At 45.2% G+C, this 26,451-nt stretch overlaps 1 protein-coding gene across 1 annotated transcript in view; it reads left to right on the top strand.

The window, feature by feature from the left end:
- T265_14099 (hypothetical protein) overlaps nt 1-26,451 on the top strand; it is a gene marked incomplete at both ends in the record, with an annotated part of 56,140 nt that overhangs the window by 28,288 nt on the left and 1,401 nt on the right. The window contains 11 exons of the mRNA XM_009172021.1: nt 2,338-2,556; nt 5,433-5,667; nt 6,990-7,084; nt 9,310-9,592; nt 11,700-11,869; nt 14,502-14,769; nt 20,936-21,227; nt 22,438-22,589; nt 23,122-23,610; nt 23,898-24,068; nt 25,295-25,691. Coding sequence (XP_009170285.1) covers nt 2,338-2,556; nt 5,433-5,667; nt 6,990-7,084; nt 9,310-9,592; nt 11,700-11,869; nt 14,502-14,769; nt 20,936-21,227; nt 22,438-22,589; nt 23,122-23,610; nt 23,898-24,068; nt 25,295-25,691 — 2,771 coding nt within the window. The remainder of the gene's footprint in view (nt 1-2,337; nt 2,557-5,432; nt 5,668-6,989; nt 7,085-9,309; nt 9,593-11,699; nt 11,870-14,501; nt 14,770-20,935; nt 21,228-22,437; nt 22,590-23,121; nt 23,611-23,897; nt 24,069-25,294; nt 25,692-26,451) is intronic.

Here is a 26,451-nt window from a genome sequence, read left to right as displayed (position 1 = left end):
TTTTTACCTCAAGGCCCGCCCTTTTTTTCCCCCCCTTTCCCCCCCCCCCCCCCCCCCACATCATCCCGACCACAGTAGGAAGGTACCAGTTATCATTTCCGACGCGTAGCTCTACTCTGCTGCCCAAAACCATCAGGGAACGAAGCCGCCTCAGTTATAATTACCTGATGTTCGTAACGGCTGGTTGACTTAGTGCCTAAAGTGGATAGGTACATTTGGGTGCAAGGTGAAAAGGGTGTGCAAAGCGTGGGTGAAACGAATGACAGGTTTTATGTCAGAAGCCGGGAACAAACTTTCGGTGGTTAGGTCTGATACCACCGAAGAATACAACTTATTTATTGGGCATACCAGCGGTTTTGTAAGTCATGTACATATATTCTCGACAAACAATCTACGGTTGGATGACTGCACCGTTGAGTTTATGCAACCCATTGAAGATCATCTGTCGTCCCACTCAAATCATTGTGGAGTTTTGGGCTGAAACGTCGACATATCCTTTCTGGAACCAAGAGTGAGCTTTTCCGTATTGTCTACTCACCACTCATGCTTGAATTTAACAGGTCGTTTCTTTATGTTGGTGAATCCATCCTTTGCAGCCACCTGAACTTCGACATTCCTACCCAACCTACCCAACACCATGTAATCGTACAGGCGTTTTGTACTGCTTGCTTGTTTGCTGTTTGGGTGATCTACATGTGTCCAATTTATTCAGCAGCGGATGGTGAACTGAGTTCAGCCCGCGGCATTAGGTGAAGTCTATCCTGTGGAACAAATGCGGTGGCTACGGTTGTTTGCTTGTTTGTTGTTCAAGGACTATACAGTTGTTTTATTTGTCTAGTTTTAGTGGCAGAGTAAAACAGACACCTTCAGTTATGGAAGAGGTTGTTTGGAACGTCTGGACTGAGAAACGTCTGGAGAGAAACACACAGACTGCCCACCTTACTTAGCTGGTGACCTGAAATGCGGTTACCAACCGGTGTCATCGGCTTTTCTGTTAGCCTGTAGCTAGATAGTCTACTTTAGTTTGTGGATAACTAAGTTCAGTGGTAAAGGTGCGAACCTACTAACCTGGCGGTCCGTGGTTTGAACTCTACCTCGGTATCTCGATTGCCTGTGTTTGGGTAAACTGGTACTGTCTTGGTCCTTTTGCTTCCATCGCATTGCAGCTGAAAGATTATTCCTTCGTTTTTAATGGATACATGAGCTCCATGAGCTTACCTTTTCAATCTCATTATTTCTCACAATAGGCGTCTTCACTAAAGTACCGTACAGCTGTTTCGTCTTCACTCCGGTTCACCGGGAGTATACCTCATACATAGGCATATTCCAACCGGAGGACTTCGGGATAGTGATTCAACACTCCACCGTTCAATTATCCGTTTACATCACTCCGGTGCGCTGCTGAATGTGGCGTGTGTCGATGACAGCACCGCTTGTATCGAGTCAGACCCACAGAAACCAGGTTGTCATCATCATTATTGACAGCAGGACATCGGTGTTTAACACCGGTGCTTCGCTGACGTACAACCACGATTTAATTGAAAGCCTTATTGTGAAGAAAAGAATAGAGGTGGACGGTGAAGGAACCTTGTGCTACAATCATTCCGAGGCGCCTACACCTCCAAACACTCATTCAAGCAATCTGGGTAGAAACTGACAACAAGATCGCCACTGGTATCAGTTGGCAGCCATATCTTGTAGTGTCTCCAACCAGGCAGAGTTAGGATCACGCGGTCCCCTACGACAGAAACCTGTGAAGTGGTCTTACGATGAGAGTAGATCACATCTACGGTATCTAGGTCCATTATGTTACGCAGAGTTGAAACAAGGTAGAGTAACCCCGTTCAGCTTTGTGTCATAACTGTCATTCCATATTTTTGGTTTATTCAGGATTTTCAGTCTGGTAATAGTTACTGACCGGAAGGTCCGTGGTTCGAACCCGACCTCTGTCTCTCGACTTCTCCTGTCTAGACTTGGGCAACCTGGCGGTATCCCAGCACTGGTGCAACCTTCGGGTGTCATGGCAGCTAGGCACCAAAAGAGTGCTACAGCTTAGCGATTTATTTTCTTAACAGTGCTCCTGGGAGTTATGAACAGGTGAATTTTATCCTCTGTCTCACTGGATGGTTCTGTCAACAGAGTGCTACTTTCGTATTATATACGTTTGCATTTTCAAATCCACTGCCTTGTTGATCAACGGGAATGGTGCACCTTCCGTAGTTCGAAACTGAGTTATCCAGTGAAATCTTTTTGTTCACCGGCAGCTACGAAGTAGTACCACGAATATTGGTAGACTGACCCACTTGAAAGTGTTTCTTTCATTGTTTCATTCTCCAGACGAACAATCAAACCAGAAATGCTGACACCCGACGCCGCATTTTTTTGGCGGGCTTTGGCAGAATACCTTAATAAAAGACGAGAAAATCAACCTAAAGGAAATCCACATCCAACGAATGATGTCATTGCTGACGACGAAGAATCTGAGACAAACACTGGGGCAGTTTCGCCAGAACTGATCATTCCTTCGGCGAGTTCCTATGTGGATATGACGAAAATGTAAATCCTCCATCATATTTTATCCAGTACTCCCGACCAGTGCTTTGATGTAACCATTTAAGGGAAACCAAACTAAAATCTGATTTGGTTGCCTACAACTAACCTAACCTCTTTTTACAGTCTTAAATGTATGATGGTTAAAAACTTGGTTTTCTGTAATCGCTGTCGATTAGAATAACAACACACCCAGGATCCGATTGTGGTTTGAGTCACCAATTTACCCACCGTATATATTGTTGCCAATCGCTGGTCATCAGTCAGGCACTGATGTTTATAACCATTCCCATTAGGTTTTTTACTATGGTTCTGCTAACTTCGGATATCTAACTAGTTCTTCATAGGCTGATTTATGGAGGAAAAGTAACCATATTTGCAGTCTTTTCCATAAATGAATGTCTCAGCCAGCCTGAGTGACCTTCTTCAGGAGCGGACCAATTGAAATCACAAAGGACAAAAGAAGCAAACGTCGACTTGGTGTCCATCGATGTACAGTCAATCTGCAAGAGACCACACAATTGGTCAATGTAACTATCACATCTGTGTTCACTGAAGCTGAGGTCAGCTAGTCACCCTGTCGTTGTTTTTCTTCACCTTAAAATTGATATCGTACAGAGCGCACAATGCATTCGACCTCGTTGGTATCGCATACGTTGTGGATATTGCTCGCAGTTCCTCTGGTATACAGAAATCTCAAAATTAACAGGATACCATGGTACGGGTGACCTTTTTACTTTTATGTGGTCTTCAATCGATGTTTTTTTGTTCGTTTCTGTATTCCGTTGTGATCTCTCGTGGATCGCACTCAGCTTTTCGGTTGTGTGCCGTAGGATTTTATTGAAAGTAATGAGTGCTACGATTCGTAATAGGTCAAATGCATTCAAAGTGCTAGAATTATTAGCAAGAAAATTTGTAGATTGCCTTACGATACCGCTTTTCCGGTCTATCACAACACCGATACAGCCAGGCGGTTTCGCCCGTGCTAGGAGAATTATTTTGCGGAAGATACTTGCGGGTGCCGTGCATAGCTGCGCCGTCGTATTTTATAGAAAGTTGTTGCGGTGAAGACGGTCAGATTGGTCTTGAAAGAACGACAGAATGTGAGTTCACTGCTTGAATCTGGAAGGTTAAGACAAGGATCTGTCACAGGCAAATTGCACACCATCTGCTGTATCGTGGGTGGCCGTCTATTCGGTTACGCCTGCGCTGAGCCTGCCAGACTACGCGATAAGGAGAAGACAGAGAACTGGAGATACGGCTGTATTGCCAGGACAAAACATACAGAGCGTCTGCGTAATACATAGGATGACTAAATGGCCAAATATGGTCGTTCACTTGTTCGCTCCATACAGCACATGGCGGTGTTCCGGTCGTGAACAATCTCAGGCCCAATACGCTGGTCGTATGTTACTAATCCATGTTTGGTGAGAGCCGCCAACTCTTACTTTCCGGACTTGTCGTACCGATGTTGACCTTGGGGATGCGTCACTCTCTGCACATGTGCTTTTTTTCCTGTCTGGGCGCGTCCTGACACCATCGTAATGTAATCCATCCTTTGTGAAACTGAGACATGTTCCCTGCGCCAGGTAGACGAAGCACTGTTCAGGTGGAGATATCAAATGGGTAACGAGTGCTTCGGCAAGCTGTTTTTAAAGTGTATTTTCGTATGATAGATAGAAAAATAAGAAAAAAGATCACCGTTCAGCTGTAACACACTTTCGGTGCCTAACTGCCATGCCACCCGAAGGGAGCACGAAGGCTGGGATACTGTCAGGTTCCCCAAGCCTGGACAGGGGAAGTTGAGGGTCTGGTTCGAACCACGGACCTCAGTAAATTCGCGCTCTAACCACTTGGGTCATCTCGCCCCATCTTTTGATAGATGAGTGAATCACACCAAAGTCATTGTGGCTAGATCACAAGTAGAATCTCGGGCGAACACCTGCATCTACGTGTTTTTGTTGTGCTGATTTAAAACTACCAAAAGGCGAACATTTTGTGACTTAGCAATGGAGTGTGAAAACTAGGCCTTGTCGGGCTACCAGTTATCATTTCCGCGGATTGGAATCCCAGGGGTGGACACAATACCGATTAGTGGCACCGATGGACAACCAAATCGCGCAGCCAATGACCCCTCTGTATCCATTCTATTACTTCAAATGCGTAGCTATCCCTCTTTATCACATAGCTACTTCAACGCCACCGAGGTGGCAGGGTCTTAGCTCCTAGTGTGTGGCATTCCCGTCCTTACTCTGCATTTTCTCTGTCCGGGGGACAATAGCGCATGGAATCAATGGACTCGTGTTGTACTGTCTGTAGCTGAGCAAAGAATACTCCATGCTCTTATTTACTCCACTGTTTTGCTGGTTGCGTCTATTTTTCTCTGTACCCCTGTATCTAACGACTATCCGTGCAGCGACTTACTGTAGGTGTACCAGTATCTCGAAGTTACTTGTCGCTACGGTGTACGATTATCTGTCACAAGTTCAGCCAAGTTTATCTGCTTTTTCTAAATCTTGATAACGAGAAAGGAATGTACCGATCTAACAATTTCAGACCAAATGACTATAAAGATGGGCTTAGGAATGAAGGCTCGGAAAATCCTGGAGTTTGTTCATTTGTAACCTGCTACGTTTACGCATTTTCGACTGACTAATTGACTACGACTGCCGCATGCAGCACTTGTGCATAGATTCAAACTTTACTGATCAACAACCAACCGTTTCCTTAGGGATAAATAAGTTCGATACCCCTCATCTCATCTATGAGACTCACAGCAATTTTCGGCAACTTGTGGGCTGTTCGTGCGGTCGCTTCCAAGCACCAGTCACAAATGTACACAAACTGCTAATCCACTCTCCTTTTCGTTATTCTCCTGGCAGACTGATTGATCAGCTAGTACAAATGGTGTTAGCCGAAGAGTTTGACGAGAAAGCGATGGAACAAGAGTGCATTGTGGAACATGTGCTTCGCCTTGCCCTGTCCTTAGACCTCAGTGACGAGTTTGGTCGGCGCAGACTTGTGACACTTATTCATGAATGGATCACTAGTCCCGTGGTCCCGAGCACACTGTCCACTCATCTACTCAAGGTTCACGCGTTACTGGAGCCCAATTTGGTGAGAACTGTAATCCGTCTTACACTTATTCCGATATTCGTTGAACTCTTCTGCTGCAGTAGTCTAATTACCCATCCTAGAGACCAGTTTCTAGGATGGGCAATTAGACTACTACAGCTGAAGAGTTTTTTGGGGCGAGATGGCTCAAGTGGTTAGAGCTCGAATTTACTGACCGGAAAGTCCGTGGTTCGAACCCGACTGCTGCCTCTCGACTTCCCCTATCTAGGCTTGGGCTTATTACTGTTAGAGACCAGTTTTATTCAACCGAGTTTCTCCCAACACTTTTGGAAATGGTGCCTTCGTGTCGTTTGATTACTTTTCTTAGCTTATGCTCAATTGGGTTCACACTTCGTCATAGGACTTCTGTAAACTGATAATAAAATAAATGATGAACAACAGTCGCTCAGCTGCGGCATCCTTTTAGTTTTTGGCTGCAATGCAACCCCAAGAAAACACTGGGGCTGTGATACCACCAGGTTTCCTAAGGGCAAACAAGGTCAACTGAGATGTCAAAGTTAGTTTTGAACCGCATCTGTGATCCAAAACTGCTGAACTACGAAAGCCCAAGAGTACTAGTTCTAAATGTGAACCACTCTGTAAGATAGTTCGACGGTGCAAATTTACTGACCGGATGGTTCGTGGTCGAGCCCAATCCCGGAACATCGACCACTCTTGCTTAGACTTAGGAAGCCCGGTGGTATCTCAACCCTCGTGCTTCCTTCGGGTGGCATGGCAGGATAGCACCGGAAGAGTGTTGCAGATTTTGTCATTTGCGGTTAGACACGAGCCAGCGGACTGATCCAACACTGTAGATTTTACAGCTAGGCCCAAGGTAGTGGTGCCCTGTGAGCACCTTACATTGCAAACGTAGGTCATATTACCCCACCCAGATATTGCCTTCGCACGATTTGTTGTGCAGTTCACGTGTGAAAAGACTTGGGAGTAGTCAATCGTGAACGCAATAGTCCCAGATCAGCCAGTCGATGCAGTCGGCCAATTTTATGCTTCGGCACTTGCACTTTCTCACTGGTCTGACTAAAGACAAAGTAACCCTTTGTGTACAGCAGTCTAGGATGGTGTTTCTTGATCTGCAATACCTGTGGCATTGATTGTCGTGAGCACTGGTGCAGTGCTAAGAAACCCGGTCACTACGAGCAGGTACTCACAGTGTTTCCATCTGGTACGTTATCCGAATCTTGTTGGAACGCCGCACAACAACTCAGTAGTCACTGACAGTTGAAATGGCTTTGAGGATGAGAAACACGAAAAGTCAGTGAAGTGCTTGAAGTTCAAGGAATAATAGTGAAATCAGATAACTGTAGAGTGGTCTGGATCAGTTGAACGTCCCGACACCAGCAAAACTCTACTCACCAATTTCACCAAGATCACGTGCAGTTAATGAACGGATGGTGGATAGGTGAGCAGGTGGTTGGTTTCTTCAGTCGTCAGGGGGCCATCTTGTGGAGCCCTTTTCACCCAGTATTCCACATCGCTGAAGTGATTCAAGAGAGTTCATATCCTTACTCGATAAAGGAATACACAAACAGTTGTCAATAATTCGGTCGCATTGGTGATCCTTTTCTCCAAGAGAAGCCGTATCAGCCATGCGAAACGTCGACAGATATGACGTAGTCACATTAGCCGTGTTGCTCCCACCTGTGTGCAACCAAATTTTCCCATTATATGTGGTCTCAATGGGGCCCAACCCAACGCATACGCTAGCCCAGTTGGATTCACAATTCATTGTTCGGGGAACTCCTTCGTGCTCCGTTTATAGTTGTTCTCAACTGCAAAATTTCAATGGTTTCTTCGTGTATCGTAGACGGATACGTCCGGCCTAGGAATCACCACCCTCTACGCGACCCGGCCTTTTTGTAAGAACAACTCCACGGCTTCTTTGTCATGTGTTCTGCTCTGTTCGGTCGCATTTTGTCCTGCATGTCCACATTTACATCTTTCAAGTTGTGTTCGCTGGTGAACCCGTCTTTCGTTTACATAGCGCCTATCAATTATTGATTGCATGCCAAAATCCAACACAAACTGAATATCGCAGTAGCGTAGTTGATTGGCGTTGTTGGAGGAGTGCGGAAAATGTCGGGTATGTGATACAAAGGCATCATTACTGTGCGTTGACTCTTGCGTTTCCTGCTTGACCGGGAAATGCTTCCGTTCTCCATACCTCCATCACCCAGACACTTATGCGGTAGCATGATCGCAGATGGTGCGACAGTCTGCAATGTGTCGAACACTTGGAAGGTGCTAGTAATTTGACCAATCTCCAAAGTGGAAACAACGCTGCCATGTTATGGTAGACCTTCAGATAGGGAAACGGTTTCGCGGACGCAAGGGGAATGCTTCAGTGATGAGGTATCAATCATTTCAGGTCCATGGATAAGCAATCAGAACGAAATGAGATTGCCCTTTGCTAAAAGGCCAAGCAAAACAGCTGTTTTGGTTTTTGGAATCATCAGCAGTGCGAAGTTGACCAATCTCCTGGTCATTGCATGAAAATTGTACTATCAGGCCATAAACACCTCGACAGAATGTGGTGCTTCCTTCTTTAGTCTCGTGCGAGTTTTCGCTGCGCCGTATATATTTACACATATACACTGCATCCAATAGAGGTTTGTTTTGTGAGTTTTTCACCGACTAAATTGTAATCGGTAGGGAGGTATGACGTGTGAAAACCTTGACTTTACGTATTACCCAGCGGCAGCAGTTCAGCTGAGTTTAGGGGACTCTGGAACCGACGTCGTTGTCTCCAACACCCTCAAGTGAGCATTCACACTGCACATGGAAACCAAAAGTGCTGCGACTCAGTTGCTAACTGGTGTTTTCGCGTTAGCTTACTTCGGCTATCTTCTGGAAATGTTGGCGTATCTCGCGAACACTAGGAACTATCCGGAAGTATCCACATTTCAGTCCTATACACTTACTGTATATGGAAATACAACTCAAATTCTCCCCCTCCCTTCCTCTGTCGGCCACATGTCCGCTCACCCAAGCCGTTCAAAAAATAACTCTGAGTAATCGGATTCCATATATATCCACTCTCCTTTGTGAATATTCACGCGACCCATTTCATTTAAGCTAAGAGTGTCTATGAAAACAAAGCTCCGATGGACCGAGCCTGATACAATGTGGATCGGTTTAAACGTGACTGTCATTCACGCCTTATATCATCGAAACACCGCTCCATAGCAACCTTAATTGGTCAGTTTACACGTTCGAAACCGGAATGGAAGATTCATACAGTTTAAAAAATGCCCACCATATGGGATATCCTCACTGTAGGGGTATTTTGTTGTCCCAGGATAATAATTACTGCTTCAGATTATTAGGGTGCTCTGTAATTCCACGCGAGTTTTGCTGATGAACCCACGAAAAATTCTCCAAATGAGGTGTTTCTTTGTAGTTAACGGTTTTTGTATTTGCTTCTGGTGTCGATTCACTCACAAGATAAGGCGAACTCTACGAGTTTCATTGATCTCTGACAGGGTAAGCGATTACCATCTCTATAGCTTAGGACAGGACAGACAATAAAGAGGGAGTGGTGGGTTAGGAAAACCTTGTGGAAGCATAAACCCCAAACGGTCGTTTCAAAAGGGTCTCCAAGTTAAATACACTTAGTCGTTCTCCCAGCTATATAAATTTGTCTTGTCGTCGATTCAGTGTTTGTGGTTCACTTTGTTTTGCATACGCCCTTTTCTGGTCACTCCGTATTCAGCGTAAACGAGTCAACAACGTTATTGAGATGATCAGCGAATTGTGTGACCCGGTTGAGCCTCAGGCACATATCAACTCAGCATCTGAGGCACCACCCTGCAAGACTCAAGCGGAAGGCGGTTCGCAGCAAAAGGACACCAGGCCGGTGGAACTTCAACCCACACTCAGCAAAGATGTCGAACGGGACATCCGGTTAAAGGTACTAATGGAATGGTCTTTGCACCTTGTGTTTTGTTTTGCTGGCCTGCTTAACGGCTATGTTCCGATATCGTTCTCCCATTCTTTGCACTATTCGCGCTGATTAAACTAAGACGGACCCCATTTGTTTGTCGTTGCTTTGAAGAAGGTTATGTTATGTCAACAGTAGTATTGTTTTTTGGCTCCTTGGAACACTGTGTCAGACAACTCTTGAGCGTTAGAGTAACCATGTAAACCTTTCGCCTTGTGACCTACTGACGCACATGGCATCCCTTCGCATCCTTCATCTGCTCCAATTGTTCATTCGTCCATTTGTTGCACCCCTTTGTTGTCCTGATATTGACACCGTCATTCCTTATCCCGCGAGTGAAATGTCCACTGGTTGTATTTTCGTCATTCATGTTCCAACTGTGTGCATGTTAGAAAAGCCGCATACGAGATCAATCGGTGTTATTTCTCCGTCAATCAATAGACAGTCTTGTTGGCAGTTGCCATCTCTGATGGAGGAACTGGATTGATACGCACCGTTGATTGAAAACAATGAAAGACGGCTGAGTCAGAATTCACTGGCTCGTGCTGCATTAGAAAAGTAGGACTACTCAAAGTCAATGACCAGATAAGATACCCACCACCTTATTTTCCTTATTCTTGATTAATAGAACTGCAACAGTTTGATCCACTACACCTTTTGGTATTTGGTTCATAGCCAACCAGCTAGACCAAACTGTTGTCTCTCATTTTTCAAGCACATGCTCTACCTTGGAATCCGTCCTACTGTTGCAGATTACTAGATGGCTTTCTTGCCTTCGGCGGGCTACTCGCTTGTAGTAGCCTCCATAGAGAATTTTGACCATCTTTAGGTATTAGAAAGTAAAGCTGTTCAGACGGTCATTGAAAACCACGATTGTGTGCAAGGGCTTATTTTTATCACCAGTCCCCAGATGTGCACGTCAATTTTCACAAAGATAGACAGCCTAAAATGTCCCCACTTTTCTCTCGAATTGGACAATAACTCTCGACTACAAAGACCGAGCTTGACGTCATGCACTCTATTTAAAAGTCGACAGGAGCGGTCGAGATACCGAGATGGGTTCGAACCACGGATCTTCCGGTCAGTAAGCACTGAACCATCTCGAGCTCACCCAAGCGGGTCAGTCAAACGCATTTACATGCTGTGGAAATATCCAATCTAGTGCAGCGTCGGATGGCTTGTAGCATGGAGTGACGTAGTATGGACATCACTATCATTGACAGCAATACACTAGTAATCCATGCTGCTGCGATCCGCTTCCGTGGAGGAGTAAGTCAACGCACACCAACATGGTAGAGACATTTGACTAGGCTTCCGCAGCTGGTTGCGTTAATAAAACTTGCCCAGTCGAGTTCCTTGATTTTGGTTTGGTTCGAGCACACTGTTGTCTCCAAATGGTGTGATCGCACTGCTAGTGCCAGCGCTATCACTTGTTTGCGATCGGTGTCCATGATTAACTGTGCGCTAACCGAATGCTTTTTACCGGGTGCATGTTTCATTAGACTGCGAACAGGAATCGCTTGCTACAAACGTGTTTCTGCATGGGAACATGAAAAGTCCGTTCCCCCAGCAGCATGCCAGTTAGACACTAGTTAGCAAGACGTTTCCTGAAGACCGGGTCATTTTTTCCTTGAGTATAGCGAACACCGCTGCTCTCGCCAAGATGCTAGTACCGATAACTGAACAGCATTTCCATTGGTTGCGCGTCGTCCTCTTGCCATCCAGGTAAAAGACGGTTGGTGAATATGGCACTTCATACCTATCGGCACAAAATGTCTTCGAGCTTTTTGTAGGAAATATACAATCCTTAGCTGCCTCCACCAATAAAACCCTGTTGTTAGTGCATTCTCTCCATGGGATGGACACGAAACCTGCATATCTCGATCAGTACTACCCGTGTTCTGCGACGCGCGATGATCTTAGTTTGATGTTTTATCGTACGCTGAGTGAGATTCAAGGTAGGCGTCATGCGAAATGGTTCTCGGCTATTTCTGTTTGTATTTTGACGTTGACAAAACGTTCCGAATAGGGGTCAACGAGTCTTCTGATCACACGTTCATCCTTGTTCTCAATCCAGATAGCCAAACTGGAAGTCCAGTTGAACGAAGTAAACGAGTCTCTACACGAATGTGTCCGACGAAAGGAGTTTGAGAGAGCCATGGGGTTGCGAGATCAGTGTGCTCAACTGGAAAGCGAAAGATCGGCCCTGCTTGGCCAGCTTCATGGGGAGAATATTAAGCCTGCACAGTAAGTTACCGCCCTCTTATTAAACCCATCACAAAGCGACTGTGGCCCATCGATGTGTTTGCATGTATTCACTCTTCTACCCCACACCTTCCTAATTCGAAGATTCACTCTGCAGATCCCAGTCATAAGACTGGTCGGTTTGTTCGCAGTGCATCACACTCAGCTGAAGTTTCTTTACGTCCGACCTCAGTAACAATCCTACACAAATCGAAGTGTGCTTTCAAACCCCAAAAGCTAGTCTACCTAAATGCCTTCAATGTTCGCATATTGAAGCAAGCAGGATAACAGATGGCGTTCGCTTGTACGCTGGATTCTCTCTGCATTGATGTAGGTTGTCTGTCATTATAGACAAACGCCAAGCACAAACCTTGTTGAATAAACTGTCTATCATCGTGCCTTCTTCGCCATATGCCTCGCGACTTCAAAGTGCAAGGTCATACTTCAGATGGTATGGTTTCTGAAGGTAACATTTTCAAAGTGAATCACAGTGAATTGTGGCTAATTTTACATACCTGTGTAGTTGTACCAGCTCTTACGGAAGTGTGTCTGATGAAGTCAGTGCACGATTCTCAAAGACGAGAATCACGTTTGCTAATTTGTCACTTGTGACGTCAAAATGTCATACCACTCTGACTCAATGGTTGCATGTACTATGCTATGATAGAGTAGACTCTCTGACTGAGGACAGACGATATGAGGCGTCTTCAGGGTTTTGAGCACCGTTGCGTCGTACAACATTATCCATTCACACTTAACGAAAACTTTCTTTTAACTATATGTCTCTGTCTTGGGACCAAGCGGATGAAGTGACCAAAGTCATCCTGTCCTTTGGCATGAGCTTTGCACCCACAATGTGCTCCTAGACAAGCAGTCGCTCAACACGCCACTTACCATCCATGGAGAAGCACTCGAATTTTTGGATCGTTTTACGGATCTTGGAAGTTGTATTATTTCCAAATGTAGCTTGACGGATGAGGTTCGATGCACGAATCTGCATGGCTCGGGCCGCGTTTGCTAATTTGAGACACCTATGGCGTCAAGGTATTTTATCCCTGAATCTCAAGGGACGTGTGTATTAAGCTACAGTGCGGGCTGTTTTGTTGTATGGCTGTGAGACTTGGCCTATTCGATCAGCGGAACTGGGACATCTTCGGGTGTTCTTCAATCGTTTTCCCAGAACCGTAGCCCGTGTGGATTGGTGTCGGCGAATCCGTAACAAGGTAGATAGGAATCGCGTTTTCGGTTGTTCAACGGGCACTTCCATTGAAGTATGTGTCCAGCATCAGAAGCTGCGTTGGTTGAGACCTGTGTTGTGTATGCCTAACCATCGTTTGCCGAAGAGATTGCTGTTTTTCATGCCCAACTCAGAGTGGCGTTCCCGTCAAAAAAAAACCAATGGTACACAATGTGTATTAACGCTCAAAGCCAGGTCAAACACATGTACAACACGGCACATATAAAGTGGATGCGGCACTGGCAACTCGTATTCAGCGAATACTGGATCATGTTTGTCCGTTGAGTCCTCACTTTTGGCCAATCAGAGCTCCCCTTGATGCTTGACCGGAAAGCGGTCCGATTTCTTGACCAATCGCATGTGGTCCTTTTGGCGTAGCAGCGCATCAGAGCTCCCCTTGATGCTTGACCGGAAAGCGGTCCGATTTCTTGACCAATCGCATGTGGTCCTTTTGGCCGTAGCAGCGCCTAACTGTGAGCGGTATCGGTGCGAAATTCCGCCTAACAAGTATACGGCCAACTTTTCGGCGATTTCCTGACAATTCTGAAGTTTGTCGAGGACGCATGCTTACCCATTCTTTGTCGCATTCTGGGAGAGATGACGATGTTTTATGCTACATATAAGTTCAACGTCGGTTACGCCGAACTTTGACCTGAGGTTGGCATTCATGGTCAACATTATGCCGATTTGATCGTTTCCGCGGATTGCCTACTGCGCACCATAAACTCTTGAAAGAGGGAATTAATAAGTATGACAGGCCGTGCATAAGGAGTAACTGACAAGGACACTGCACAATAGTCATTTACGGTCAGCTGATGAATGAATCTCGAACTTGTGAGTCGCTGGAATTTCGTCACTGCAACAAATTTCATGTAAGCCTAGAACGCTCTCTCTATTCTTGGTTCCGAAACTGGAAGATTTAGCAGTTGGTAGAGCGATCCGATGAACTGTGGAAGAGGTTTCCTCCGGTCTTGTTCGAATCGCATCAGCGGCTGGCACATTGCAGCACAATGGTTACGCACAAGCCGCCTGTGGTTTGCCTACTGGGGATCCACTGGATCAACACTTGGCTAACAAAAATTGGCTGGGTAATTTTGATCCATTTTTAACTGTTTTATTCAGTCAGACGGTAAATTTTCCCAATTAGTACTCATCATATACTGAGTCCATTCAACGCGAGCAGTGCGAACTGAACGACGAATTCGAAAATTCACCTTGAAGCTAAACGTATATGTCGCTCACTCATTTCTTCTTAGCCGCTCTCTTAACAGCGTTCATGAGATTTTATTTAGCTTATAGATTTCCGGCCATTTTGAGTCTTATCACTTTATCAATTCGGTTTTATTCGCTTGATAGTTCATACGACCATGAAAGTCCCTCATCTTACCACTAATGTAGAGAAACTCCCAATAACCAGACGAAACCCGATGCAAAAGGTGAACACTCAAACTCAGAAGCTGCCACGGAAGTTAAACCCGGTGCACCGGAGTTGGAGGATGACGAAGATGGAGAAGAGAAAGCCGCGGAGGACGGACTACACAATCTCCTTGAGCGGTGTTCAGCTGCAGTGTTACAAAAAGCGAACCGTCTTGCTGCTTTGGTCGTACAACAAGCTCCCACACTTTGGAGGCTCCCAGCTTCACTGCGCTCACTGCTAGACAGCTTGGTGAGTTGCTTGCCCGTCACATGCTTATCGCCTAGCCACAACGTTGCGGTGTTTAGTACCCACCAACATCGACTTGCCACTTCATCATGCGTTTGTTAACTTACTCCATCTGTTAAACCAATATATTTCACTCCATGGAGCGCACCTAATCAACCAGTCCCTGGTACACACTTGGTGACTCGCTGCATACTTAGCTCATCATTGTCAGCTGTAAGAATCGCGTATCTGTCGTACAATGGTTGTAGTTAACCAGTGCACTGTGTTCTTACTGCCGTTCCGAAACTTGTCGTATTGTTTGACTGTATCGTTGAGTCCTAGCTTCGAGTTAGGCTCACTTGACTCGCGGTAGCTGATACTACGTGTGACCGGAATGGTTCAGTATATCAAATCCTGGATCAGTACTTGAATGATCGGGGTTCCACCACTATGGACACCTAACCATTGGGCATCCGTTCTCTGTTGGTGTTTCGGAAATAGGGACATATGAATGCTTCTACAAATGTTCTCATTTTGTCGACACCGGCCAGGATTTATACCAATGGCACGAACGGACACCTAGGTTACTTGTAGATAGAGAGCACTCCTTCAGGAAGGTCCATGAGTTGGAGGTCTGATCCAGTTGAAATTAACCGCAGCTAGCATATCATTGCCGGATAACTGGATTGCATTTTTAGCTAGATTGTTCGTACCCCGCAAAGTTGCCTCGGTGGACGTAGTCTGCGTGGCCCATGTTTGGCTGAAGGTGTTCGTTAGAGTCGGTGTTCCTTGTTGTCTAGCTGAAAAGTTGGTTATGTAGGCATCTTGAAATGTTTAGTATAGACGCATCTTTCAAGATTTGAAGTACAAGTCTCTTACAAAGCCCATAGTTCGATTGTTTCCGTCTAGACTTGGGAAACCTTTATCCGGTTCACAGAACCGTCACGTGCCTAATAAGGTACCCACTTAACGTTTAGTTTGCTGGCGATACTTAGCGTATGTACGACAAAGAAACTATCAACTTTGAAACATTGTGTCCGCTTTATCCATCTTATTAAAACTGACAGATAGTTGGTATTTGTTTCCTTTCTTCATCCGCGAAATTAAAACATGCAAGCGAAGAAACATTGTTGAACTTTTTGGTTGATCTCTGCAAGTCACCCACCCGATCAATCACAACGTAATCATCGTTTGCTTCATCTGCTTTTGTGCACAAAGTCAGGGCTGGTTTAATTTGATCAGCTGTCTTTTGTGCAATCGCCTCAATCCGATGGCCAGTTTCGAATAGATGTCCGGCTGTTGACGATGCGGTTATCCTGACATTACTTGGATTTATTTGTTGCTTATGTCCGGTGCAAACCTTGATTGAACTGAGCAAGAGGGCGACGCCGTTGGACTGTGGTTTGGCTTAATCCATCACAAATTTATTGCCTTTTTCTGCACCTTTTTGACCTAGATTACGGTCGAGCTTCTGTACTGAAGCCCTATCGGTAATGCAACCAGCATTGTTTCGAACTATCGGATGGAGCGTATTACCGAATACTATGTGATCCGGTGTCCTGTTTTCCTTAGCGCGTGTCGTATGCGTGTTTAGTTAGTTTGTTTTCACAAGCGTAAAAGTCGTGCAGAAACTTAAGTCACGCCTAACTAGATTTTCTATTTTGACTATTCTAACGTACATGGAGAGACATTTCACTTTGTCTTTTGATTCATGGTCTTTTGTATATGATGACACTATCTGCTTGTCATACGTCATTTCTTCATTCGCACTCGTTTCCTTCCGTTAATTTGCCGCTAGATCTTTCCCAGTATCCAGCACAGTGATCCTTCTGTCCGGAATCAGGCAATCCTGACTTTGGGCTTGTGTTGTTCCATGGATTTACCGCTGGCTATTCAGTACTTGCATCTGTTCTATTCAGTGAGTCTATGCTTCCTGTGTTGTTTAATTAACTATATTTTTAGTGAGGACAGTTAAGCCTCAATATATGTCACTTATGCATTGCTGTTAGTGCTACTAATGGGTCTGTCGCCAATTTTACTCCGGATGCCCAATCATGTGGAAGTTCCCCTTCCCTCAGTGGTGAGCAGCGTATATTGTCGTCCAGAGAAACAATCTGACTACATTTACTTCACCCTCAATTCACAGCTTTTGAAAGCTGTGACGACACCGAAGTCATAAGTAACGAACTCAGACACTAGCAACAGGACTCTCATGCACCTGAACTACAATCTTCAACCTATGACATTCCTGTCATGCTTGTCCCATCCGCTCGTATCCAAAGGGTTTCGATATTGAATTTCAAGGGCTTTTCAAGGATTTACGTTTAATTTCAAAGAAGGAACACCCTTTGGAATGCTTTTACTTCGTATCGGGTTATTTCTACAGGTCTAGAGGCACACAGAACAGCACTTTTCTCGGTAGGCAGTGTTTCGACATGCGTAGCACATGGGAGGGTCATCGAAGTCGATGGTGCTGGAAGTTCTCCATGATTGAAATACCTCCTGCACAACCCAATGACAAAGTAGACACACAACCACAGGCTGGTGATCATGATAATCGGGCTGGTAGTTTAGTCAAGTTTATCCGCTTAGTCCTAACACGGGCATACAGTATAAAGAAGTTCTCGTAAAGTGGTAGGGGACTATGAGTTACGAGCGAGATGATCAGCAATGGATATGGGAAAGGAATACGTGAATCACCATGATTATGAACCATCAGTTAGCTTGTAAACCGGTGCAGCATGGGTGTACTAATGTTTCCGGCATCAATTACTGGTTTTCGTGTTCGGCGTTCGATAAATTATCAGTATCTACACGAACAGGCATCATCATCAGAGACAGCACTATCAATGTCGACACTACTGCTCCACTGCCGTACAACCATAGATCTCATCTAATTATCGGAATTTACTCATTTGCAAATAAATTTGGTTTTGTGTCGATGTTGTTTTTAAGCAACTGAATGTACTGCGCCAGGCCGCCTCATGCTTCATCATAAACGAAAGATTCATCCGGGTTCCAGGTGTCTCTCGTAAAACCAAATCTGTTTGCAGATGAGTGCATTTCGCTAATTTCGTGCAATTTGGGTTGGAGTGGAACATAGGTTAACGGAAACTCGGGAACTACACCTACCTGGTGAGTCCCAAGAAGGGTGAAACTGATTGTGGAATGTTGAAGAATTTGCAGCAACCTTATGAGCAATTTATTGTCTATTCATCTATTTATTTCTAAAGCCGTAGAGTGAAGGCGAGAGAAGAAGGTTGGGCGAGGGAGGGAACTCGATGTCAGTCCATGTCACGTATCCTGAGGTACCTATACCTCTAAACACTCAATCAGACAGTTTCAGAAGACACTATAAGTATGAACGCGACTGACATCCATCAGCAGACATTTCTTGCAATGTCTCCAGTCAAGCGCAGGAAGGGTCGTGGGAACCGCAGCCTGGAAGGCGTACAACATCAATAGCACCCAAACTCTTTGTAATCACTTTCACACCCTGCTGTCAAGTCATACGTTTTCTGCCTCGCGGTTCGCACCATTCTGAAGGAGGCACGAAGAACAACACTAGTCTGGATAGAAGGTGACTCGGCATCCGCAGAACATGGTCGAGCCATCACAGTCGGTGATAGTGAATGTCTCCCGCAATTGGCGTACCTTCTGCACAACCGTATACGCGTATCCGAAACCAACAGTGCCTCTGAGACATCGGTGCTCAAAAACCTGAAGACGCCTCATATCGTCTGTCCTCAGAGGCCGAGTCTACTCTATCATAGCATAGTACATGCAACCATTGAGTCAGAGTGGTATGACATTTTGACGTCACAAGTGACAAATTAGCAAACGTGATTCTCGTCTTTGAGAATCGTGCACTGACTTCATCAGACACACTTCCGTAAGAGCTGGTACAACTACACAGGTATGTAAAATTAGCCACAATTCACTGTGATTCACTTTGAAAATGTTACCTTCAGAAACCATACCATCTGAAGTATGACCTTGCACTTTGAAGTCGCGAGGCATATGGCGAAGAAGGCACGATGATAGACAGTTTATTCAACAAGGTTTGTGCTTGGCGTTTGTCTATAATGACAGACAACCTACATCAATGCAGAGAGAATCCAGCGTACAAGCGAACGCCATCTGTTATCCTGCTTGCTTCAATATGCGAACATTGAAGGCATTTAGGTAGACTAGCTTTTGGGGTTTGAAAGCACACTTCGATTTGTGTAGGATTGTTACTGAGGTCGGACGTAAAGAAACTTCAGCTGAGTGTGATGCACTGCGAACAAACCGACCAGTCTTATGACTGGGATCTGCAGAGTGAATCTTCGAATTAGGAAGGTGTGGGGTAGAAGAGTGAATACATGCAAACACATCGATGGGCCACAGTCGCTTTGTGATGGGTTTAATAAGAGGGCGGTAACTTACTGTGCAGGCTTAATATTCTCCCCATGAAGCTGGCCAAGCAGGGCCGATCTTTCGCTTTCCAGTTGAGCACACTGATCTCGCAACCCCATGGCTCTCTCAAACTCCTTTCGTCGGACACATTCGTGTAGAGACTCGTTTACTTCGTTCAACTGGACTTCCAGTTTGGCTATCTGGATTGAGAACAAGGATGAACGTGTGATCAGAAGACTCGTTGACCCCTATTCGGAACGTTTTGTCAACGTCAAAATATAAACAGACACCGACATCAAACGAAAATCATCCCACGTCACAGAACACGGGTAGAACTGATCGAGACACACAGTTTACTTGCCAGATGAAGAAACAGCACCAACCATTTCGTCTTTAGTTTTATTTGCCACGTGGTTTCCGATGTGGCGTGAATTAATTTTGGGTGCATGCTATTTGCGGTTTTACGTGTGCTAGTATCCTGCCGGGGTGCCCACACGTAGACAGTAAGTTCATTAGAGTGGTTGATCGGAACATTTCGCTCGAAGTCAGACCGGATGGTGTCTGTGTTCATTGAAATGTGGAAGTGCATTACCATTTTTATTGAACAGGTCGCCAGTTGTTTGCTGCCCCCAGCCCGAAGGTCCAGGAGACTCTGGTAGTCATATCTCTAACCATTGACCCAGTTGGTGTGGGAGAGATCGTCGCCAAGCAAAATACAGATATGTGATCTGACTTGTGCACTTCAAGTTCGAATACGGCACTGTAATGAAGAGACCCATCTTTCTAGGACGCACTACAAAGCACATATGATGAGTCCAAACATTGGAAAACATACTACTTCCGATGGTTATCCATTAGTCGCCAAACTGTGCCCTTGAGTCGTTCGGGTCTTGAATTTTGGTTGGAACCTAGTTCCACCGGGCACATCCACGCCATGAAGACCACAGCGGAACAGTTAAACTAAGGTGTGCGAGCCCCTTTACTGCGTGTACTCGCATTACGAGGCAGTCTTGGGGCACGTACGTTCTGTCCTCTGCCGTGTGCCACTGTAGAAGTGCGATGTGAAGACTGTAAGGTGTTTCTTCCAGGTAGGCATCATGTTCGTTTTTATGAATGCATTGTTGCTGCCTTCCTCCGCGAAACTGTTTGCTCTAGAAAGTTTGTACCCCGATCGTTTGATTGTTGAGCGTCAACGCCGACGAATTCCCTAGGTGCAAACTAAGCACACTGGTGACTAGCCGCTCCTGGCCAAACTTTTGAATGTTCAATCTGCTGGGCGGGAGGTCGCTGGTGCAAAACTCCGTTGAGTTTCGTGAGATTCGCATCCTTGATTCTCCATATGGTGGAAACAACTTCTTAGCATTGATTAAGCCAATCTATGCTTATTACAGGACAAAATCTCAACGGAAAATTATTCCACTAACAGTTTGAATGACAAGAGACATTGAAAAATTGATGTTTGTTGTTTGCAACGCTATACCATATAAGGTTAGAAAGGGAACGTTGCTTCTAGCTGGGAGGCTTGTCTGGGAATCTGACGGACAAATATACAACGGAATGTTTTGGCCTCCAATGACACTACAAAACTTCAGCGATGGCACTAATGGTAGCATCCCTCATCTGGTTTTCCGAGCCTTTACGGGAGCGATCGAGCCGTCGAGTGGATTCGGTTCGTCATTTCACGCCGTGATCCTCATGCCATCCCTGGCTTCCCCTGGACGGTTAACATCCCCAAGATGAATAGCCCACCTGGGCGGAAATATTGCACTTTAGTTAGCTGCTGTTCACTTAGTATGGTTTCTTCATCTTCACATGTTTGGTTTGCGGCTACGTCACATCCTCTTTGAGATTTCGCCAACTCACCGTTTGTCCCATTCCCCAGGCAATGCGCGTTGACCATGTGATGATCAGCGAAACTGCCTTGAAGTGCATAATCGATTGCTACCTCATCTATGGTTTTCGGCCGTTCCATGATGCCAAGGTGCGGCCGTACGCGCGTATCACGACTTCAAAAGATGCGAGTATACTGCTCAGCGAGGTTGGTGAAGGCACCGATTCAGATGGCGATGATGATAACAGTTGCGGTATGTTGTGTTGTTTGACTGTTCTTTCATACGAGGCTTACGCTGTACCTTGCTTCATTTTCTGTGGAGCTTAGAATCGCACTAAAATCGTGTCACTTTTTTTGCAGTCTTCACGCAAGTGTATGCCATGCATATATTCATACAGCACCGGTCAACTTCTAAACTCAATATTTAGTACAGTTCGCCTCAGTTCTTCCTTTTGAGTCCAAAATACACTAACTTTCTTATTCATGACGGCTACTTCTTTAAATCAATTCTCTTTCGATTACGTCTAATGTATGCTTATCCCGATCCAGTATTTGGATCGGGTTGTACGAATCTCAAAGTTGAGATGACTGTTTAGGTTGACTGTTCCTCGTTTCGGTTTACGTATACTTCATTGTCAGGAACGTGGAATCCCCTAATCGCTCGAACTTGACCTTGTGAAGCAGACAGACTGCGGCCGAGGAGCCGAACTTAGCGGATATTTTTGTACTGATCAAATGCCAGAATTGGGCTCATGTTCTATGACTTGATGGGGTCACAAACATAGCTGTTTTGAGTAGGGAGAATGTCCATCTTGCATACTTCCCCCCCCCCCTCATAATGTCAATTTGAAATCTTTTGAAGGTGGTCACAGTGTTACCAAAAACCGTGAAAACCCTATACAGCAAAGCTTGGTCGCCATTTTAGCTACCGCTTCCCTAGATGAGGGGCTCCCGGACGGGGCTTATAGGGTATTAGAAATACTGCTATGTAGCTATCTAACAAACTATTCTGCGTTTGTGTCTTCGACATGGAGTTTTTTAACGATACTACCCCACAGTAGTGCAAGCTAGTGTTTTCAATGCCTTGCTGCTTTTGATAGTGCATTTTCATGCATTTTCAAACACACACCCAAATCCTTTTTGGAAAGGTTACTTGTGTTGGTTCGACCATTTCTTATCGGGAAATTTTAGTGTGCTAGGTGCCATTTTGATCATCCACCGTTTCTGGATGATTGTTTTTATTCACAAACTTATCTCTATCGTCCATCTTGCTGTGCGTCATTTGAGTCGTATGGGCATTTCAGTGCGTTTTTCACGTCTTACCTTTTGTCGAACAACTGTGTGCCACCAATCAATGCTTGCCTGCTTTTCTTGTGGCACTATAACCTGATAGACTTTCCAAGCACTTTTACTGCAGTTCTCTCTTCCACCTGTCATGTGATTATGCTTTTTCCTTCCAATAGTTGCGTCTGACTACATTGTCCTCATGCGACAGAATGACCAAATTGCTGACGGCGCACAAGTTACACTTTCTAACAGACTAGTCCGACGCGAAGAAATGTCGAAAACTGCAGCACGTCTACTCAAACCGATTGTCGCATTGCTGGATAACGAGGTGAGAGATACGGCTGTTATTGTGTCTACCGTACCATCGTGTTCTATCTGTACTGATATCACCCGGCGCCAATCAGTTCACACTGCCATCGTCATGGCACTTGTCCGGTTAGATAGTGGCATACGCTGTCAGCTATAAACGACGTAATTCGGTAAATTTTGGACAACGAGATTGTTTCATTACATAATACGGTCCATCCCTTACGCATTCTTTTCAACACCCCTCGGCCACTATCTACAGAACCTTGTCTTGTTATGGTTAGTGTGTCCATTCACGGGTACTAAATCTCCTAGTACGAGGGACTTACCTAATATAATCTTTCGTCGACACTTCATGAGAATTTAACGCGTTTATCCTTTCATCCAAGTTAGTCATTTCTAAGCCTCATCGGGCACAATAGGACGGTACTTTGTCGTGCCATGCCGGCAAACATGTAACATGTTAGTCAAAACACGTGCCCATTTCGTTTTCTGTAGTTATAATAGGCACTGTCAGTAGTGTTCATTTCTGTTTTATATGTTATCCTTCTTAGGACGATGATCTGCGAACGACCAGTGCTTTGGGTCTAGCAAAATTGCTTATCTACGATAGATTCGTCTCCAGCCAAGTGCTTAGTCAACTTATCCTGTTGTGGTTCAACCCGATCAGTGAAGATCGCCCGGCTATCCGACGTGGTCTGGCCTGTTTTTTTACGGATTACGCATGCGGCAACACAGCAAATTCAACGGGTAGCAGCGCTAGTCACGATATTCACCAAGCGGCCTTGACCGATGCCGTTCTTCCGACCCTCTCATCCTTAATCCGTGCACCTGCCTCGTCCCCGCTTTCCGAAGTTGAACCGGCTGATGTCGCAGCCCTATTGGCTCACTTGACCGATACTATCCAGCTGAAGAGTGCTCAAGACACACAACCACGGGTGCAGAAGAAGCAGCAACCCGTGGATATGGCGGATCAAGAGCATTTGGAAGGCGAGCAACCGGCTCTTGAAACTGAACAGCTGATGCCAAACGAGTTGAGCCTGGTTAGTCTTGTTTTCATCATATTGGTTCCTTTTACTGTTTGTAGACTAGTCTAAATATGGGCACTTAAATCACCCACGCGAGATGTGTTAACTCGACCCAAACTCTGTAGATTCGCATGTCCCGCATCGATTTAGCATGGTCTGTGTTAGATTGTGCAGTTTAGGGAATTTCTTGCTTCGTTAGTCTGTTTGCTTATTTTTCTACCTCAGCAACATCGCCCATTGTGCTCCGTTTAACACCCCCCTATATTAACTGACTGCTTTCCGTTTTTTCTTCAATTTCCCAGAACAATCCTCATCACGATCGCCTGGCCTTGACGCTCGCAAGTGAAATCTTGAAAGCACCGCAATCAGCGGAGGCAAAGTTATACTTGCGCATGTTATCCCAGCTTCACCCCTCCCCAAAAAATGTGGAATTGCATGTTGAACTGCTCCTGTTGAGCGAAGCAATGTTCAAAGTAGGTTGGTTTAGCTGGAACGCTGTTTTCCAATGGGTTGTCATGGAACATTGCCTACATTTTTCAACTTCCCTGTATTGTGCATCCTATCGTTTTCGCCGTGGTCTGTTTATGGTTGGTTGTCACATGCACTCATAACCTACGTTGTCTACTCACAGGGTAAGTAGTGGGCTGATGACCAAAAAATCAGTCTGAATAGTCAAACTGTATTACATGCTATACGGTGGCTTTAGTGCTTTTAGTGGTTGGAGTTTTACTACCAAGCCGGAACTTTGTATGCGTGCTTCCGATAGAACAACGATGGATGGAAAGTACCGTTTTTGTACACAGTAGAACAGACTGGATATCTGAATAGAATCATGAAATACGCTACTATTTCATCGACCCTTCTGCCATGGTTCCCATGAATTGACACTATCACGAAGCGAATCGGCGTTCAAAACAGAGCGATTGTCTCTGCATTCACAGTATTGAGCATGGTTACATGAGGTAGCAATCGTGCGTCTTCGGAGTGTTTTCGAGTATCCTGATATCAACAGCGACTTTTTCAACAATGCGTGTTTTATTCGTTGGTTTGTTTGCAACCACATTTTAATTAATCTCTGGGTATCCGTTTGCACCGGTTCCATATTTTGGATCCTTTCGGTAAAGTGCTCTGTTTTCTCCTGCAGAGTGAAACCTCGCTTCCGTAGACTGCAACTCCATAGCTTTCGCTGAAATCTTCACTTGTCGTAATAGCGAAAAAGAACTCATTACGTGGAAAAGAACTGTCTACCCCTAGTGGGTGGTGTCCATTCCTAGATTACTTGGTTCAACTTGGCTTGTGGGGAGCCCTGTTTTTGATTGTTCTCAGAGTTCTTTCTGAGGCAATGTGAGTACAACGGCTTAATGCTTCTTATGTTGGCCCTCCTGAATGAGTGTGATTATGTGGAAATAAGCCTCAACCAGCTGCTCGTAAATTCAGCACAACCACAAATTGCTGTGTCAAGACGACAACAGTCCTGTAACTATCCTGCTAGCGAACCCTTAAAAATAACGAATGGTCTTTTCCACGTTGGTTTGGCGTGCAAAATTTTTATCTACGTCGTTCTCGCTCTGCTTGGCCTCAAATGTCAGCCAGCAATCTGGACAATACGTTTGAGCGAGTATTTAATCAATCAATTAATCATGTTCATCTACCTTCTATGACAAATTGAATCAACTTTGCCTTCCTGCTTCCTTCACAGTTTGCTGACAGATCATCCACCTTATTACTCCATCGGTTTCGCAAACAAGTTTGCCAGAGTTTAGAGCAACTTGGTTTAGATCCGGAAAAGGTATTAATTGAGGCCAAAAAAGCCAAAGCGGCCGAAGCTGGTAGCCAACAGACCAGGGAAGATCATGAAAACAGTGCGTCGGATTCGTCTAACAGTATTCGGGATTTGGACACTACTGTGTTAAACGATGCACACAAGCGAATCGATCCTAACCACCCAACATTGTTGGGTTCCGCTCGCCCAAATACACACTTGTTGGCTAACGCGAACACTGCACATGAGGGTGGACCCACTCAGCGCCTCGCCGCATCCTCCTTGATCACTCAGAGTCAGCTTGGTCGTACGTTGCTTGGCGTGTCTGTACTAGGTAAGTATTTATTTCTGTTGTCTCCAATGGTCTGGATTTTTTCTGTGCTCCTGTTTACGGCACCATGAGCACTTCCTCAAACACTGATAGAAGCTTGATAGTCAGTCGAGATCAACCTAATGTCTTCGCATCCATTGTTAGCCGTGTCCCATATTCCGGTTGTCCACTGCTAATTCACTATCGGTAAAAAACAGACAAGATTGGGGGCGCATCCAGAACGACAACCCACGCTAGCTTGTTAGCATTTGTGAAGAGTAGTTTTTGAGCAGACTCACTGCAATCCTTGTGAATATTTATGCGTTTAATACTTTGACTCTGACTAGTTGATTGGATCCTGCTTCAAGTCGCTTCTCGCATCGAAACAAGTGTTTTACCACCTCGGCTTACTCGGAATGCAACCCTATCAATCTGTTTAGGTGAAGTACCACTAGGAAAATGGGAATGGACTTGTGTCATTCCATCACACACACCCATATTCGATACATGATCGGGTAAAATGAGCGCTTTAGGACAAACGGACATCCGCCGCTAGTTATGGAACTTAGCCGTCGTAGTCCACCTGTGGCTACCCGTTTTGCCCATATGTTTTCTCTTGCTCTTCTAAATTACTGGGCCAATTTTTCTATCAAACCCTGATAATCTTCTAGAAATATCGATGAACAAACGCAGGTGACTTACCTTCATCTCATAGTGATCACATAGTAGGGGCATTCAGCAGTGTAGACATATCAGTGGAGTGTGGTCGCTTTCGTTCGTACAA

The sequence above is a fragment of the Opisthorchis viverrini genome (assembly GCF_000715545.1).
Source record: "Opisthorchis viverrini unplaced genomic scaffold opera_v5_141, whole genome shotgun sequence".
NCBI lineage: Eukaryota > Metazoa > Platyhelminthes > Trematoda > Opisthorchiida > Opisthorchiidae > Opisthorchis > Opisthorchis viverrini.
Note: the sequence above shows the minus strand (reverse complement) of the source record. Positions and strands in the feature narration are given on the sequence as shown.